Source organism: Wyeomyia smithii, chromosome 2 (assembly GCF_029784165.1).
Source record: "Wyeomyia smithii strain HCP4-BCI-WySm-NY-G18 chromosome 2, ASM2978416v1, whole genome shotgun sequence".
Taxonomy (NCBI): Eukaryota; Metazoa; Arthropoda; class Insecta; order Diptera; family Culicidae; genus Wyeomyia; species Wyeomyia smithii.
The window spans coordinates 176,619,292-176,639,828 of NC_073695.1; the positions used below are offsets into that span (position 1 = coordinate 176,619,292).

The following is a 20,537-nucleotide window of genomic DNA, read 5'->3' on the forward strand; positions in this document are numbered from 1 at the left end:
TTCTATTTTATATTTGCTTTTTCTCTATTTTCTATTTTCTATTTTCTATTTTCTATTTTCTATTTTCTATTTTCTATTTTCTATTTTCTATTTTCTATTTTCTATTTTCTATTTTCTATTTTCTATTTTCTATTTTCTATTTTCTATTTTCTATTTTCTATTTTCTATTTTCTTTTTCTTTTTCTATTTTCTATTTTCTATTTTCTATTTTCTATTTTCTATTTTCTATTTTCTATTTTCTATTTTCTATTTTCTATTTTCTATTTTCTATTTTCTATTTTCTATTTTCTATTTTCTATTTTCTATTTTCTATTTTCTATTTTCTATTTTCTATTTTCTATGTTCTATTTTCTATTTTCTATTTTCTATTTTCTGTTTTCTATTTTCTATTTTCTATTTTCTATTTTCTATTTTCTATTTTCTATTTTCTATTTTCTATTTTCTATCTTCTATTTTCTATTTTCTATTTTCTATTTTCTATTTCCTATTTTCTATTTTCTATTTCTTTTCTATTTTCTATTTTCTATTTTCTATTTTCTATTTTCTATTTTCTATTTTCTATTTTCTATTTTCTATTTTCTATTTTCTATTTTCTATTTTCTATTTTCTATTTTCTATTTTCTATTTTCTATTTTCTATTTTCTATTTTCTATTTTCTATTTTCTATTTTCTATTTTCTATTTTCTATTTTCTATTTTCTATTTTCTATTTTCTATTTTCTATTTTCTATTTTCTATGTTCTATTTTCTATTTTCTATTTTCTATTTTCTATTTTCTGTTTTCTATTTTCTATTTTCTATTTTCTATTTTCTATTTTCTATTTTCTATTTTCTATTTTCTATTTTCTATTTTCTATTTTCTATTTTCTATTTTCTATTTTCTATTTTCTATTTTCTATTTTCTATTTTCTATTTTCTATTTTCTATTTTCTATTTTCTATTTTCTATTTTCTATTTTCTATTTTCTATTTTCTATTTTCTATTTTCTATTTTCTATTTTCTATTTTCTATTTTCTATTTTCTATTTTCTATTTTCTATTTTCTATTTTCTATTTTCTATTTTCTATTTTCTATTTTCTATTTTCTATTTTCTATTTTCTATTTTCTATTTTCTATTCTCTATTTTCTATTTTCTATTTTCTATTTTCTATTTTCTATTTTCTATTTTCTATTTTCTATTTTCTATTTTCTATTTTCTATTTTCTATTTTCTATTTTCTATTTTCTATTTTCTATTTTCTATTTTCTATTTTCTATTTTCTATTTTCCATTTTCTATTTTCTATTTTCTATTTTCTATTTTCTATTTTCTATTTTCTATTTTCTATTTTCTATTTTCTATTTTCTATTTTCTATTTTCTATTTTCTATTTTCTATTTTCTATTTTCTGTTTTTTATTTTCTATTTTCTATTTTCTATTTTCTATCTTCTATTTTCTAATTTGTATGTTTTGTTTCCTATTTTTTATTTTCCATTTTTTTGTATTCTATTTTGTGTTTCGTTTTCTGTGGTTTTTGTTTTCTTATTTTTTAATTTGCGGTGTCTGTTTTCTATTTTCTTCTACTTGATTTTTTCCTGGTTTCTGTTTATGTTTTGTGTTTTTTGCCTTTTTTTACTTTATTTTATGTTGCCTCTTTTCTGTTTTCTTTATGTTGTTTTTTTTGTTTCTATCTTTTGTTTTCTTCTTTGTGTATTGTTTAATGTTACTTTTTTGTTTTCACAAAATGTTTTCGAGGTTTGTATTTCTGTTCGATTGCTTTCTGTTTTCTGTTTTCTGTATGCTGGTTTCTGATTTACAATTTTTGTTTTTGTCTGTTTTATACTTTTGTTACCTCTTTTCTCCTGGTCTCTGTTATGTTAAATCTATAATTTTAAGATTTTCTTATATAAAAAACACTTCGATTGATATGCTTATTCTATCAATTCAGGATTTTTTTAAAATAAAAAAAAAACATTTATAGCCATAGCGGTTCGATTGATCGTTGTGATGTCTTGCTCGTCTTAATGTATATTATCTCTTTTCTCCGTTAAGAAAAGGTTTTTTGAACAGAGTATATTTTTTTGGAAAGACAAAACTACTAATTACGATTTTGCCAAAGGTATTACACTAATCGAACAAATGTTTTACAAACTTTTTTTATTTCTTTTTGTTCAAACAACCATAGTTGAACAAATTCGTATAGTTTTAAAAACACGATTTTTATTCTTCTCCTTGAAAATTTTTTTTACAATGTAAACTTTTTTTGGAAGTACAAAACTGCTTTGTAGAAGACATATCATACCAATCAAACAAACCGTTCTGGTTTTGATAATATTTTTTATTGTTAATATTCTTTTTACAAAAGATGCCGTATGAATAAAAATGTTTGCTTCTCTCATCCCGAGCAAATCTTATGGGAGAGGCAGAGTAAACTCTTTCACTCATACGGCCTAAGGTCTTATGAAAAAATAGTCTGCAATTAATAAAAATACTATCAGCACTAAGCGATATTTTTAGCCTATCAAAACATTTGTGCAATGTTTCAGTTAAATCAAAGATGACATTAAAAATAAATTGATAATACTACGTTTTTGCTTAGAACTGCTTCAATGCGAAAATGATTTAATGTACATAGTTTTTTTTTATAGTGAATACGGCTAGGTTTTTTTATCTCTTTGTTCTTTAACAAGGTATCTGGTGTTGATCAGAGATTTCTGGAAACGTCTAGAAATATTAAACAGTTTATCAAAAGACTGACAAACCATTGATAGCCAAAATGATCTGCCCGAAATAGTTATAGTATTGCTTTTTCAATCACTTCCCACCGAAGAAAAACAAACCGGAAAAATACTGACACGTACATCGAAAACTTTGGACTCAACCTTTACTTACCGTGTGAAAAAGCGGCACAAAAACTACGGGGAAAAGTTACACAAAAACTAGTTGTACTTACTTGACTTCGTGTCAGAACCGGTTTCTTGCGTTCCCGGTGCAAAAACGACGAAGATTTCTTCTTGAGCGAAGTGGACGTGGACAGGGATTTAGATTTTGGGCAGGACGGCGACGAGAGGCAGTAAGTCTGATTGGAATTCTCGTAGCTGGTACTGCTTGCGATGCTCTCACCGCACGTCGCCCCGGATCCTTCAGGCATACCTCCGCTGTCGTCTCGTCGGTTGTTAGACTCGGGAGGGCAATTTCCGTCCCCACTATCGTATGCGGGGTTTATGCAGCCTCCATCGCTGTCACTCAAACCGATCAAAGTACTACCGGAAGTAGAAACTACCGGCGGAGAAACCTCCTTGCTGTGAGGTGATAAAAACGCCTCACCAGGGCTAGGACCATCGGTACTGCCACAGCGTGTGCCACCTATCGAGCGACTGCCATGACCCGTTGATCCCGTGGCGGACGCTATCGACGTATTGGATGTATCCGAGGTGTCACCCTGCGTTTTGTTTTTGCGAGTTGTTAGTTTTTGGGACAGGTGTAGGTTAATTGGTGATGACGAATTTGTTTGTGTTCGAGAAAAATTTCAGTTTGCAGAGAAATTTGTTTCAATCCAAAACACACACATACGAATGCAAGAAGAATCAAGAGAAAAGGAAAGAACGAAAGTGAGAAAATAGAAAATCGAGTCCTGAAGCTGACGAAGAAATGGTGTACGTAAGTTTCAAACTGTAAGTAAAAAAAAATTGTAGCTTCAAAGCTGCATCAGTGATTCTGAATTTATTATAACGCTACAATTGCAAAAAAGCATTAAAACAGGTGACGAATAGAGGAAACCGGAGAGTACAATTCAGATAGTGCATGTAGTATAAATCCAACAGAAGCATAGCACTGGTTTGCCACTGCAATAGAGTAGAGAAAGCGGAAAATCTCGGTGGGCGTCATTTATCGTTTATTTGTATGATAGAGCAGCTTGAAGATTTAATGTTTTAGTCACCACCCTTCTGTCATTTTACTAGATCACATTAATGTAGAATTCTGGCTGTTATATTTTTATTATTTATTGGTGGCGATGGAAATAGGATGGTAATCGACCGAAAATCAGAAATCAGAAACCATTCTTTATTATTTCATTGTTAAGAATTTTGTTAAAAGGTAAGGTGACTGAAAAATTCTGCAGTTTTCTTAGTTTTTCTTTGTTTTTTGAGGGCAAGAGAAATGTAAACTGCTAGTGATTCTAGAATCTATTTAGGGCGTCATTCTTTTCAAGTGTACCCAGAATCATCAGAAGTTCACTCGAGCGAGGTTTACGCATTATCAGTGCATAATCTAGTGTTGTAAATTACAGACAAAAGCCACTCGTAAAGACGACCGTAGTCTTAATTACATTGTACCCTCCAAATAACATAAATCAACGACGGTACATAGATGCTATCGCAGCTTCTGAGCTGCTCCGTCCTGCCAGTTAGTGGATCACCACAAGAAGGAACCAGCATGATACGAAATCATCCTCCATGTCAATTATGTTTCCAACTGGAGCTTCAAAGCTTAATTTTCCGGTAGATGAATAGATTTCGAAGATTTACTAGAATTACGTGCTGGTTGCACACGACAATGTCAGCTTTAACAACCGAAGCACGTAACGTAGAAGTAATTCCTCAAAACGTACCATGTTTGTTTAATTGAAAAAAAAAAAAAATGTAATTTCAAATCTGAATCTTATATTGAAGACTTTTTGAATACGGAGAGTACAAGATAGTCGAATTCTAATATATTCTCCTCTGAGTTTTTTTTTCTGACATAGAGAGGGTTTTCATTGTAGTTTTCAAATCAATCTAATTCACATTTATCATTCTTTCAAAATAAAAAAAAACTCTTCGAACCAAAATATACAAGAATAATGTTTATGATGGTCGAAGTATACAGAAAAGTAATAATCTCCAAAAAAACTTACTTTACATCGATCCAGTTGATGGTGGCCGATCGGAATACTTGAAGGTGGTTCCAATTTGTCCAAGTGAGTAAGACTTCTTGATTTTAGCTGAAAGGAGAAAAGAAATACAATAGAGTTGCAGGTTTTGATTCTCATGCGGTACATCGCACATCAAACAAAAGTATACGGCAAATGGTTGATTTTCAAACTAAATTTCACTTGAAAGCAACGAAAAATTATGAATTGATGTTTGCTACGAACAAGCTTCTATTTGTTAATATTGTTTCTTATTTTGGTTGTATGATGCAGTGGCGTAACCAGAAATTATTTCTGATGCGAAAAGGGGTAAAACATTGACAACCAAAGAATGATTTAAACATTGATTATTTTCATTTAATTTGAACATGTCCCAATCATGCCGGAAGTGACATAAATGGGAACGAATAAGCCAGGAGTGATCTGACCTATAAATAATTCTCTATAACATCATGAACAACCAGAATAGGATAGGACAAAGCTGCCGGTAATAGAGCCGATACTCTATCATAAAACATTAGAATTTTGAAAAGTGAAATTTTTATTTTCAACATTTTGACATTGTGATATTATGGCATTATGATATTATGACAATATGATATTATGACATTATGATATCATGACAATATGACATTATGACATTGTAATATTATGACTTTAATATTTTATGACTATAAGGCTTCATGACTTTATAACTATATGACTTTATGACATAATGACATTATGACTTTATGACATAATGACATTATAACTTTATGACGTTATGACATTATGACATAATGACTTCATGGCTATATGACTTCATGGCTTTATGACTTTATGACTTTATGACTTTATGACTTTATGACTTTATGACTTTATGACTTTATGACTTTATGACTTTATGACATTATGACTTAGTGACATTATGACTTAATGATATTATGACAGTATGACTTAATGACTTCATGACTTTATGACTTAATGACTTTATGCCGTTATGACTTTATGACTTTATGACTATATGACTTTATGACTTTATGCCTTTATGACTTTATGATTTTATGACTCTATGACTAAATGACTTTATGAACTTATGACTCTATGACTTAATGACTTTATGACTTTGACTTTATGACTTTATGAACTTATGACTTTATGACTTTATGACTTAATGACTTTATGACTTTATGGCTTTATGACACTATGATATTATGAAAGTATGACTTTATGACTTTATTACTTTATGCCTTTGTGATTTTATGACTTTATTACTAAATGACTTTATGTCTTTATAACTTTATTACTATGATTTTATGACCTCATGACAACATGACTTTATGACCATATGACATTATGACTTTAAAACTTTATAACTTCATGACTTCACGAGTTTATGACTTCATGACTTTATGACTTCATGACTTCATGACTTCATGACTTCATGACTTAATTACTTTAAGACTTTAAGACTTTATGACATTATGACATTATGATATTATGACTTTATGACATTATGACTTTATGATATTATGACTTTATGACATTATGACATTACGACAGTATGACTATATGACTTTATGACTTTATGACTTTATGACAGCATGACTTTATGACTTTATGACTTTATGCTTTATGACTTTATGACTTTATGACTTTATGACTTTATGACTTTATGACTTTATGACTCTATGAATTTATGACATTATGGTATTATGACATTATGACTTTATGACAGTATGATATTATGACTTTATGACTATATGGTTTTATGACTCTATGACTTTACGACATTAAGACATAAGGACATTAAGACATAAAGACATTATGACATTATGACATTATGACATTATGACATTATGACTTTATGACATTATGACTTTATGACTTTATGATTTTATGACTTTGATGGGTTCGATGATGGCAATTTCGGTCACAGGTTACTTTAAAACACGTTTTATTATGTCAAAGCCGACATATTAAAACGTGTTTCAAAGTAACCCGTGACCGAAATTGCCATCATCGAACCCATTAACTATTAATTGGTCAAACAACGCTTAACATTTATGACTTTGTGACTTTATGACTTTATGACTTCATAACTTAATGACCCAATGGCTTTATGACTCTATGACTTTTTGTCCTTATAACTTTATTACTATGATTGTATGACCTTATGACAACATGACTTTATGACCATATGACATTATGACTTTAAGACTTTATGACTTCATGACTTCATGACTTCATGACTTCATGACTTTATGACTTTATGACTTAATGACATTATGACTCTATAACTTAATGACTTAATGACTTAATGACTTTATGACTTTATGACATTATGACTTAATGACTTTATGACCTAATGACTTTATGACTCTATGACTTTATGACTTTATGACTTTATGACTTTATGACTTTATGACATTATGACTTTATGACTTTATGACTTTATGACTTTATGACGTTATGCTTCATGAATTTATGACTTTATGACTTTATGACTCTATGAATTTATGACATTATATTATGACATTATGACTTTATGACTTTATGACTTTATGACTTTATGACTTTATGTCTTTATGACTTTATGACATTATGACTTTATGACAGTATGACTTTATGGCTTTATGACTTTATTACTTTATTCCTTTATTCCTTTGTGATTTTATGACTTTATTACTTAATGACTCTATGTCTTTATAACTTTATTACTATGATTTTATGACCTCATGACAACATTACTTTATGACCATATGACATTATGACTTTAAAACTTTATAACTTCATGACTTCACGACTTCATGACTTCATGACTTCATGACATTATGACTTTATGACTTTATGACATTATGACATTATGACTTTATGACTTTATGACTTTATGACTCTATGACGTTATGCTTTATGAATTTATGACTTTATGACTCTATGAATCTATGACATTATGATATTATGACATTATGACTTTATGACTTTATGACTTTATGACTTTATGTCTTTATGACTTTATGACATTATGACTTTTTGACAGTATGACTTCTTGGCTTTATGACTTTATTACTTTATTCCTTTATTACTTTGTGATTTTATGACTTTATTACTTATTGACTATGTCTTTATTACTTTATTGCTATGATTTTATGACCTCATGACAACATTACTTTATGACCATATGACATTATGACTTTAAAACTTTATAACTTCATGACATCACGACTTCATGACTTCATGACTTCATGACATTATGACTTTATGACTTTATGACATTATGACTTTATGATTTTATGACTTTATAAGTTTATAACTTAATGGCCTAATGGCTTTATGACTCTATGACTTTATGTCTTTACAACTTTATTACTATGGTTGTATGACCTTATGACAATATGACTTTATGACCATATGACATTATGACTTTAAGACTTTATGACATTATGACTTTATGACTTTATGACTCTATAACTTAATGACTTAATGACTTTATGACTTTATGAAATTATGACTTAATGACCTAATGACTTTATGACCTTATGACTTTATGCTTTTATGACTTTATGATTTTATAACTTTATGACTTTATGAATTCATGATTTTATGACTTTATGACTTTATGACTTTATGAATTTATGACTTTATGACTTTATGACTTTATGACTTTATGACTTCATGACTTTATGACTTCATAACTTAATTACCCAACAGCTTTATGACTCTATGACATTATGACTCAATAAGTTTATTTCTATGATTTTATGACCTCATGATAGCATGACTTTATGACCATATGACATTATGACTTTAAGACTTTATCACTTCATGACTTCATGACTTCATGACTTTATGACTTTATGTCTTTATGACTTTATGACTTTATGACTTTATGACTTTATGACTTTATGACTTTATGACTTTATGACTTTATGACTCTACGACTTCATGACTTTTTATTTTTACTACTATGATTTCATGACTTTATGACAGCATGACTTTATTGCCATATGGCATTATGACCATATGGCATAAAAACTTTATCCCATTCATGATATCATCTATGACATTTTGATCTTTTGTCATTTTGTTATGTTGTCAGTTTGTCCTTCTGATATTTTAGGATTTTGGCCTTTTAACATATTGAGATTTTAAAACTTTGACATTTTGACAATTAAACATTTTGAAATTTTGACATGTTGATCTGTTTGATAATTTGAACGTTTCTGACCTTTTGAAAGTTTGACCTTTTTGATATTATGACATTTTGACCTCTTTCAGATTGTTACCTTTTTGGCATTTTGACCTTTTTGACATTTCGACCTTTTTGACATTTTAACCTTTCTTGATATTTAAACCTTTTTGACATTATTACGATTATGATATTTTGAACTTATTGATAATTTGACCTTTTCGACAGTTTTACTCGTTGACACTTCGACGTTCTGATCTCTTCGGCATTTTGACATTTTCGACATTTTTGACTGTTTGATCTGTTTGACAGTTTGATCTTTTTGTCATTTTGATCTTTTTGACATTTTGACAGTTTGACTTCTTTGACAGTTTGACCTTTTTGATAGTTTGACCTTTTTGACGTTTTGTCATTTCAATTTTGACATTTGACATGTGGATTTATTTGACATTTCGACCTTTTGGACATTTTTACCTTTTTAACATTTTGACTGTTTGACAATTTGACCTTTTTGACAGTTTGACCTTTCTGATAGTTTGGCGTTTTTGACATTTTGACATTTTTACATCTTGACATTTTGATATTTTGACATATTGGGATATTGATATATTTGGATATATCATTTGGACAAATTGACGTTACAACATTCGTTTTATTTTTTCAATATAAAAATAATTATGTAAGTTATTGTTGTAAGCCTTGTTACGCTTACCCTTCCCTATGTTTTGATATACTAATAACACTCAGAATAAATTTTCAGAAAAATCATCGTTCGGATGATACCAGTACATTATGGTAACACTTGCACCATCTGCATTTTCGCGTTTCGTAATGTTGGCGCTAGCGTACATGCGTGTGTCGAATTGGGAGCCACAAAATATGCATGAGATTGCATGACAGCGCCCCAGATGGCGTTGTCGTACAATGACTGATATTCGACTGGAAATATGAAATGATGGTTTTTTGTGGCGATGGAGGTTTTATAGTTGTAAGTCTGTGTTATAATTTTATAAATACTTTCTTCTTTTTAGAGCTGAAGTACTTTACCAATTAATAATTAGCTATGATAGTTGCTATTACTCGTTTTTAAGTTTTTCGTTAATTAAACGCGCTCTCATACAGAGAGTAGAAGCTTAACAGAGCTTTTCAATTATGATTGTTTGGTGTTCTTTATACGGTGTAAATCGGATGATAAAGAAGTAAGCATCGATTTCGAAATATTTTTTTTCGTTGGCTAATCTGTACGCGCATAGCGATTCTGTTACGAATGCTATGTATGCTATCTGTTAACATCACTCCTAAATTTACCGTACAGTGCACTCCTTTTTGGGTTACAAAATTTTATTTATTAAGCACCTGCTAGAATTAAAGAGAGAGTCAATTTTAATCTACAGTTAGAGTGTTTAACAGAGCTGCCATAAAGCTCAATAACAATTCATTTTTATTGTTATGAAGTAATACATTCAGTTCCGTAGACAGCCTATCAAGTTGAAAAATACTATCAAAAACTAATTTTATTATAAAAATAACAATAAAACAAAAGATCATGCCATAAAAACGTACGTATATTTATTCATTCCGAACATGCACTGCAACTGAGAGCAAGTGTAGCAATTAGGCTCAGGTACTAACCTGCAATTTACAAGACGGTGGTGAGACTACCAAACATATCTTCATGGTAGTCTTGAGAAAATCGTCGCGCTTTTTGCGAATATTAGTTACTCCGGGTGGGCCATCCTCCGTACAAGAGCCCTCTGGTGGTATTTTTTCATTCGGTACGACTGTCGGTGCAATTGAACAGCAGCTGGTACTCGTAATGGTCGGTGGTGTCTGAGTGGGAGATGATCCTGATCCCGCTGAACTGCTCGCATTTGGTGATTTGCTTAGCCTGGGTGGCACCGGTGGACCAGGAGCCGTAGCTTGGGGTACTGGTAGCTGTCCACTGGATGGCTGCTGTGCTTGTGGAGTAGACGATTTGAGAAGCAAGGAGCGACTGCGGCGGGCAGGAGCTGATGGTGATGATATGGTTTGTGACTGGAATCCTGCAGATCCACCGCCAGAGGTCGGGGAAGATGAGCACGGTGAGCTGGATGATGGGGGTGAATTTTTCAGGCAACATTTAGATATGTTGTTAAAGTTTAGTATAAAAGGGTTATTGCTTCTTTGGTCCATAGGTTTCGATTGCTGTAGAGAATGATGATAGTAGTTAGTGGGTCGTGCAATTCGCGGGTCGACCGGTTCGCCTGGCGAAGGTGTGTTTGTAAGGCTGGCCTTTCGACTTAATGGTGATTGCTGTTGATTTGTAGGCGATGCTAACTGTCCTTTTGGTGAGTTTTGCTGTTGTTGTTGTTGCTGCTGTTGTCGTTGAATGAACTGTTGGGTCGAGTTAGATATTCGACTAAACTGATGGTATATCTGATACTTGGGAGGTGATTGCAATGAAGCTTGCTCGAAACTTTTGCTGATGGCCATCGGTAAAATGTTGTTTGGAGAAGGTGTTTTGGGTGATTGGCTCATTGCTGTGGCATTGTTGATGATGGTCGTATCGGATGCCATACTGCTGCTCGGCGATAACACCATCGTCATCGATGGAGATGGCGGTTTGCGCTCGACAAAACTACCCGGTGAAGGCGACTGTTGAATATCACATACGGGCGATATTTGCTCATAGCTTCGAACTAGTTTTCGATGGTTTATGTTCTCACTTCGTTGAACGTGTTCATCCATTATATACATCTAAAAAGCGAGTATCGTTTTATCCGCCGTTGTCAACACCGGAAACCACTGTGCCCTTTTGTGTGCCTTGTTAGCAAATAGCCTCCATATTTGTGGTTATCGATTTCGTGTTTTGGTCGGCTGATCCGTGACTCAAAAAAATTTCAAATATCAGTTACAAAACTTCGATGAACAGTTTAGTTTGGGATATTTTATTGATTTGCGGTACGAAAGCTTAATTTGTCTGCTGCTAGAAAAAATAAAATCACAGTAAAAAGAGAACATTCAGTTGACATGAATTTCATATAACTAATGCGTTGAATTGAAAACAGTTCCAGATTGTGATTCCAACACAGCAATATGGCTTAACATATAATGATTTTAAATTTTCCTCCTCTAGTTGCCACTCAATTACAGAACATTTGTGCGATTCTCGTGATTGGTGATTCAATTTGCATTTGAAACAATTGGAATGTGACAACGTGTAATATGAACAATCAAACGAAATACAACCCACTTTCTACAAATGATAAAAATGTCATCTATTCAGATACATTACTATTTCAGTAGTTTGTGATGTAAGCTCCACGGATTTGCGGGAGGGAAAATTAATCGAATAGATGTTTTATTGCTGAATCACACAGAGATGACATAACAAAAAAATAGTTAGGTACATTGCGGACGCTCAATGTGAAGTTTGTTTCGTAATGGATGTGAAATATATTCGATGAATTATCGGGATGTATTTATGAGTGAATAAAAGTGAGATGAAAATATTCGACATACCTGTACCAGGTAATTCTAGATATGGATTAAATACTTTAACTATTTTCAAAACTAGTGATATTCTTTAGTCGTTCTGAATAATGGTGATGAAAACGTCTAGGCAAAGTTTGAACGAGCTCAAAATCGAATTTTCTCAAGAAGTTTATCACAAAGGATCAGAAACAAGTCTGAGAATGTTCAAATTGGTTGAATAAAGAATTGATAAATTAAAAAACACAAGTGAGAGGTTCTCAAATAAAATTAAATCAATTTAGTTATATAGAAGACAAGTTTTGTATGCATGTTCTGGCATAACTAAACCAATTTCCATCAAACTTGGCACACGTGTTCTTAGTACAAAGGAGGTGGTCATGAACATTTTGAAAAGGAGAACCCATGAAGAACCAAGAAGTCAAGAATTTTCATGCATTCTGGAAACTTTTTTCATGAATTCGATGATTTTCGGACCCTCAATCATGTCTGGAGCCCGGAGGCTGACGTCCAGTTGTTTTTATACTCCCACATTGCAGGGTAATTTCAAAACCGGGATGATTTCGTCATATGAAAATCGATCATAAATTCCCCAACATGAGCGGACGTCTAGAGACCTAATAATCATAAAATGATGACTTCCGTTTTCTAGGAAACCAATTAAAATGAAAAATGAAATGATCCCCAGTTTTCGAAACTGACAGTGAATTGATGTCTATCGTCATTTTAAAATCCAATTCGCGATCCGTTTTTGCTGTGTAAAGCTGAAGAATGTATGCATACTTTACAATATTAATAGATTTGGAACCAGGACTACACTCAGCAACTAAAAATTGCTTTACGAACTACATTCATGTTTTGTCATATATCTTCATTTTATGTTTTGTAAAGCGGGCAATGTATATAGTTTTACGAGGGTGCGACTTAGATTCCTTAGACTTAGATTTCTCAAAAAATTTTTACGTATCCGAAAGGGGCTCGAACCCGTCATCACTGATGTCTTTGGCATAGTTTTCTGGCCTCGCCTACTCATAAATCGTAAGTCGCTGAACACAACGTGTAAAAGAAAGACATTCCACGGTGGCAGCCCCAAGACATAATGACATGATTTGTTTTTTGTTAATAAAACTGGTTATCAGCCACAGGCTGGTTCGCTACCGTGGACAAGAATATCCCATTACATTGTTTTTTTCCAATGAAACTTTTTTTTTTTAAGTTCAACGAGTCAGCCTTCAGTAACTTAGCAACGAGAGCTATTATTAGTTCACGAACAAGATCGGGTACTCCTAGTTAAGTCAATAAAAGTGATGATACTAATCTTGACATTTGTTGTCATTCAAAAATTATCATCAATATATTCTTTGCAGGCTTCACTACAATCTAACGAACCAAGCTTGATATTATAATTCTATTATTCCAATTATTACTATATTATTCCAACATTTTTGGCTCAAGGGCCCCTTTTGCAAAACACAAACAGCTCCGCGTACCTCTTTGCGAAGCACAGGGAGCTTCGCGGCCCCCCAAATAGAGTTTCCCATAAAAATTTTGCAATACGAGGCTGCGTTTTTTACTCTCATATCATCCTGTAAGCCTTACTTGACCGAACGTGAACGGTCATAATTTGCAAAAAAGTTAAGAATCCCCTTTCACAGAAATATATGGAAGAGCTTCGCGGCCTCCTTAGGTGAGCCTCGCGGCCCTCCTAGTTGCCGCGGCTCCCGGTTAGAAACCACTGTTATAAGCCATGTACAAAAGATAAATCTATGTGAAGTTCCGTTATAATTCTCAAATTTTGGGCAGATTCATCATCCATCCACTTTAAAACTTATCTTAGAATCACTTAAAAGTTTTAATTCTTGATAGAAGAAGAATCGTGATATACGAAGAATTTACTTGTATGAAAACCCATAAAAAATAAATTTACTACACCAGAAGTTAAGATTTATGAGCTGACGTACGAGGTGCGATGCGGTTTCCAAAACCGTCTATTTTTTCAAAAAGAGTTTTACAATTTTCGTTTTCAAGAAATATATTTAAATGGCGTACAAATATCGGCAGCCCCGTTGCACAGTGGGGCGACTCCTTACAAAGGCTGGCCAAGCAAAAAAAGTGTCGATAAATGCGACAAAAAACTTGGAAGATACATAATTTTGGGGCGCTGAACACGAATTTGGCATCAAGTTTTTGTTTGGGGCCGTCCATAAAGCACGAAATCCAATTTTTAATATTTTTTGGCACTTTTTTTCTTTTTTTATAGAATTCTATGATCTTTGACCACAAGTAGGGCCACCGGGCGTCCTCCCCATTGAAAATATACGTAATTTATGGACGACCCCTCGAATTAAACAAATTTTGCCATAATATATATATATATATATATATATATATATATATATATATATATATATATATATATATATATATATATATATATATATATATATATATATATATATATATATATATATATATATATATATATATATATATATATATATATATATTGTTTAATAAACTAAAACAACATAAGTAATACAAACTATTTACAAATTGAAAAAATCATCATCTTCCGCCGTGATCGCTTAAATCTCGTGTTGAAATGTTTCCAGAAAATTTGAAGTTCATTATACTTATCAGCAGGAAAAATATCTTTCGCTGCAATTTTCATTTTTTCTAGTAATTTTCGATGTTTCATTGTTTCATATATATGTTATCTTCCTAACCCGGTTTCTATGGCTGAAAGAGGACATTTAAATACATGTATAACACCATGAATTGACAACTTACTAGACATTGAATTAGGTGGTGCCGCTAAAGTTGAAGGCTCCATAATAAAATTCAACGAATTTATGAATTTGAAAACCAAGACACTGGAATGACACAACGTGCTAAATGAATAGGAAAAGATGCAAAGGGGGACGACTGTTCTTTGTTTTTTTTCTCATAAAGCAAAATGTGTGTTTTACTTTTGTATACCAACGAGTGCAAAGCAAAAGCAATCTTCAAACGGGCTATTGTTAGCCGGAGTTTGATGGTATGAATTTGCTGCTAGTATTTAACACTTCAATCAGTTAAGCGAATTTCATGATCATAAATTGAAAAGGGCTGAATGTTTTTAATATTGTTTAAAATTTGCAGAAAGTGATAAAGTTTGACATAATTAAAAGTTTCATAAAGATTTGTTTACTATTTACCTATTTAACACTTATTTTATAACTTTTAATTGATAAATTTTGTAATTTTTGCCCAAATTTTTATTTTATTCTTACGAATTGAGTTCGATATCATAAATATCCATTATACCCCATTAACGGATGGTTATGACTAAAATTAATCCTGGATGAAATTTCAACCTCAAAAAAAAAAAGGAAAAAAACTGATATCGCTTTTTTCACTAAAGTGACAATTTGCGCAGTTTTGTGCAGCAGCGGACAGTATGCATTTGAAAGCTCACGTTTTTACCTAAATTTTGAATGTAGGCACAACCGTGGCAAACTGCGGCAACTAAACTTTCAAGCTACTTTTATACAAAAAATCACGTTTTTAAAAATTTTTCTAGTGTCAGGCCTATTATGACCAAATTTTACAATATCCAATGAAAAGGGTTTGTTTTGAACAATATTTACAACAACTTTTTCTTTGACGTCAAAAAAATCCAAGCTATCATTGAAGCTACAGAGCGTTTCAAAGTAATGTACTTTAAAAAAAAAAAAAGACAAAAAACATCAGTTCGCCAAGCTTTGAAAAGTCACAAAAAATTCAGATTTCATGATATTGCGCCCAAATTTTGGATTTAGACACTTGAATGTTATAGCAATAAAGAAAAATATTATGAAACAGCTAACGGAAAAAAAAATTTCTGGCTGATGGCCAGCTATTCCCCACTGTGCGTTGTGAGCCCAGGCTCGTAAGACAGCAAACAAATATACTGCGAACAATGCGTTCCGGAACAATCTGTACAGTCCTAAGCAAACAAAAGGAACAATAATTAGAAAATTGACACTTGGAATGTTGGGACCAGAGTGCTCCGGAATGCAAAGGTGAAGTTGACAGCCACATAACGGTGCGTTGGCCAAAAACTATAAAACGTGAATTGTGAGTGGTTGACCCGACCACACTTGTTTCACATGTACTACAGTGGCCAAATGAAGCGTATCATGAAGTGGAGGCCTATTGAAGACCGTCTTTGCTTATTGATAGCACTGGTCGATAAAAGAGAAAAATGCTACCCTGAAGCTCATACTGGAAAAAAATGAAAGATTATAATAGTTATTTAACCATTCCTCTGAATTTTGGTGACCCTAGTCCTAGACAAAAGCTCCCACCCACTCCAATGATAACGTTAACCGTGCGCCTCCTTTAACTGCTGAATCGGTAGAGACGCTAAGTTAATTATCCGACAGCCTCCTAGGGAGTGAGCTCAGGGGGAAAATTAGAACTAATGCTCAATAGTAATATTCTAGAGAAAATTTTTCTCCTACAAAGTTGTTACATATGATGAGGCGGTTTTTTTTATCACAAATTAGAGGGACCAAAATTTTCTTTTAAATCAGATATATGTATAACTGTATATGTAGATTTGATGATTTTAATTTAATTCTTGTCCTTCCATTCAAGAAACATGTTATATCATTGCAAATCTGTTGAAAACAAATCTAAATATAGGTAATCGAAAATACAAAATAGTTAGTCTATCTTTCATCGGAAAAGTGACTAAGCTCCATCACATGGGACGCAATATATGAACATGATGGGCATGATGAGCATATCTTTCACCCAAAATTGCAAGCTGTACACTGCTAAAGTTGGAAATCTTCACACATTCTTAAGTTAAATTGTAAATTTTAACTTGATCTATCAGTTATTTTTACAAGTTTTCCAAAAAACGTGAAACAAAATAGATAGAAGCAAAAGATAGTTTCTTTTTAAATTAAACAATGTCGTTTTCATACTTAAAGTTCAAAAAAGTTTAAATTAAACAATGTCGTTTTCATACTTAAAGTTCAAAAAGTTGTTTCACTGTCATCTAATTGTGATCGTCGGTTCTCGGTTGTTCTTAAAGATAGAAAAACATTTTTTTACAAATTAACGGAACAGCAACATTGTAGAACAATCCTCAATTCGATCTACAAAAATACGAAAGTTAGATATCTAAACGGATAGAAAATTATGGTCAACCTAGTTTTTGATAACATAGAAATAACCGCCAACAACTTTGTAGAAGAAAGTTTTTCTCTAGAATGTTACTATCGAGCTCTTGACGTTCAAAATTCATTGCCGGGTCTCGATAATTTTTGCCGAGAACGGCACCACTGAGTGCTCGGTTAAAAAAATAATGACAGCTGTCACATTTTTTCGTAAATCTCGGTTCAGCACAAAATATCCGTAATCTCGATAGTGATAGCTCGGTAATATTTTATGCCGAAATTTCAGTTAGGTTGAACCGAGATTTACGAAAAAATGTGACAGCTGCCACTATTTTTTAAACCGAGCACTCAGTGTTGCTGTTCTCGGCAAAAATTACCGAGACCCGGTAATAAATTTTAAGTGTGTTGATCCAAATTTCCCCCTAAGCTTGTTCCCTAGAACAATGTACTTGGCGTCTCCGTCGATTCAACAGTGAAGGGAGGCGCACGATTTACGTTATCGTTGCAGTGAGTGGGAGCATTTGTCGCGTAACTGAAATGGCTGGGGGCACCAACACTCACAGGAATGAGTAAACACACGCAAAAGTTGGATGGTGTGAAACCAGTACAAAATTGTGCGTTTTTAGCGCAATTGTTGATGTAATTCCAAACCAGTACAATGACTGCGTGTTGGGCATAACGCAATTAATGCTCTAGCGTTTCTCCAATGTATTTGGCAGCTCCAAACTACTACACTTAAATAGTTTCATATGGTATCAAGCAGCATTGCAAAGCGAGCGAGAAGCAAAACCATTCTCCTCCTTTCTGCTTGAGGACGAGACATATGCTACGTTTTTCAAGTCTTTTGCATACACGCTTTCGAGATACTTTTTCTTCTTCATGCATTCCTCTGAATAGCCGACAGTATGAGTGAGACTAACAACACTGGTATCAACTTGCGCGTCGCAATTAGTCTTGTCGCACATACATGGAAATTCTACGAGCGGGAGAGAAATTCCTCTCGTCGCTTGCACTGCACTTGCTGCTTGCACTGCTCCATGAGTAGCAGTCAACTAATACACTCGACGTGAGAAATAAAGTGTCGGTATATGATACATATTCTGATTTCATTCTATGTTAATGTATTCGCAGTACAACTGTTGCGTTATGCGTTTCACACATTTATTGTGCGATTTCTGTGCAACATTTATGCGAATCGGGAAGACACAATCATTGTACAAGACTTCAACTTTTGCGTGTAGCAATAATCATTCATTTTTTTTACCAGTGCTAGCTGCTTTAGGGCTGCTCCTGAAGTTTTCTTGTTGTGATTGAATAAAATAGCTCTATATCGGGTATTTTGAAAAATAGAAAAAAAAACTTTATTCAAAAAAGTTACGCCAAATTGATGGGGTTACAATATTGTAGAATATTATTGAACTTTATCTGCAAAGATAAGTATGTCAGATGCTGGATTTTATCGAAAGATTGGGTCGACCTATTTTTTTTTCCTGTATGGGCCTTCCTTACTGCGACCAGAATCGTAGATCTATTGTGAGATATGCCCGGGTGTCTGCTGTATCCCGCACTTCTGTTAATAGCAATACCTCTATTGAGAAGTGGCATGCTTATTATTATTGCTAATCAGTGCTTGTGTGTAATGTGCTACTCTTCCTTACACGCTTACTGTTCTACTATACCGATACTCGTACCTCTTGCCAAATATCACCAATTATAATTCCCTGGAGAAGTTTCGTCGTGCGTCCTTCTGGCCAGTTTTATTGATAAGAGGGACTTATTTTTTGTTAAGAGGAAGTCATGCAAAGGTATTTGTAGATTTCAGCGTAAAGGAAGGGTAACTGGTGGGGAGCCTGAGAATAAATCCATGCTTAAGTACTTTTTGACATCGGATGGCCTGATTCTACTAAGATTCGAACCCACGACCATCCGCTTGACAAAGCGGACTCTGTAACCTTGCGGTTACGCAGCTCCCTTTGGGTCGATCTAATTTGTGATCACAGGAAAATGTGCGCTTCATTATATGTAACAACTTTGTATTAAAAAGTTTTTCCATAGAACATTACTGTCGAGCTTTAGATCCAAATTTCTCCCCTAGCTCGTTCCCTAGAAGGCTATCGAATAATTAACTTAGCGTCTCCACCAATTCAACAGTGAAAGGAGGTGCATGGTTAACGTTATCATTGGAGTGAGTGGAAGCTTTTGTCGCGTAACTGAAATGACTAGGGGCACACAAATTCACAAGAATGGTTAAATAGTTATCTCTCAGATGGTATTGAGGTTGGTGCTGGCTTAACAAGCCGGTCATCGTAGGTTCGAGTCTCGGCTCGGAAGATAGGATCGTACGAAGAGATAGTAGACAGTTTTTTGATGACATTCGAGAGCGTCACACTATGACAGTGGTGGTAAAGGCAAAATAAAGACAGCGGACAGAAAAAATGTTTTGCGACTATAACGTTGCCGTCTAGTTCCCCATACACAAATGTGTTTTCTTTGCCGTTCACCTTATTCCCATGTCGACGATGGCATGTATGGTTGTATATAACATTCGGTATGCGATGAGCACATTCTTCAGTACATAGCCTCTCTATAGTCGAATTTACTTTTCTGTGAACAAAAGTGGTCGTCTGTATTTTGCTCATTACGCTTCTTCTTACCACAACCTTTTTAAACAGCCGTCACACGACATCCGTCATAGGCAAATAAAAAAGGGGGAAAAATGTGTCCGGTGGATTTGAGCTGTTACCGAAACACACTGTTTGTGTAGTGCTGACCCGTACGTCTGTATAGAAACAACTTCTTCTCTCTTCTACAGTCGCTATTCCGAAGACATCATCATAAGAATGCCGAATCGACACACGA

General features: G+C 33.1%; 1 protein-coding gene across 2 annotated transcripts in view; it reads right to left on the reverse strand.

Annotated features, from left to right (window-relative positions):
- LOC129724241 (uncharacterized) overlaps window positions 1-20,537 on the reverse strand; it is a 273,777-nt gene that overhangs the window by 36,239 nt on the left and 217,001 nt on the right. Inside the window, exons 3-5 of one of the 2 annotated variants that reach the window (XM_055678964.1) lie at window positions 10,690-12,022; window positions 4,875-4,961; window positions 2,931-3,419 (exon numbers count right to left, since the gene is read on the reverse strand). In XM_055678964.1, coding sequence (XP_055534939.1) covers window positions 2,931-3,419; window positions 4,875-4,961; window positions 10,690-11,793 — 1,680 coding nt within the window. In that variant the 5' untranslated portion in view covers window positions 11,794-12,022. The remainder of the gene's footprint in view (window positions 1-2,930; window positions 3,420-4,874; window positions 4,962-10,689; window positions 12,023-20,537) is intronic. The other variant, XM_055678962.1, reaches the window with a different exon arrangement.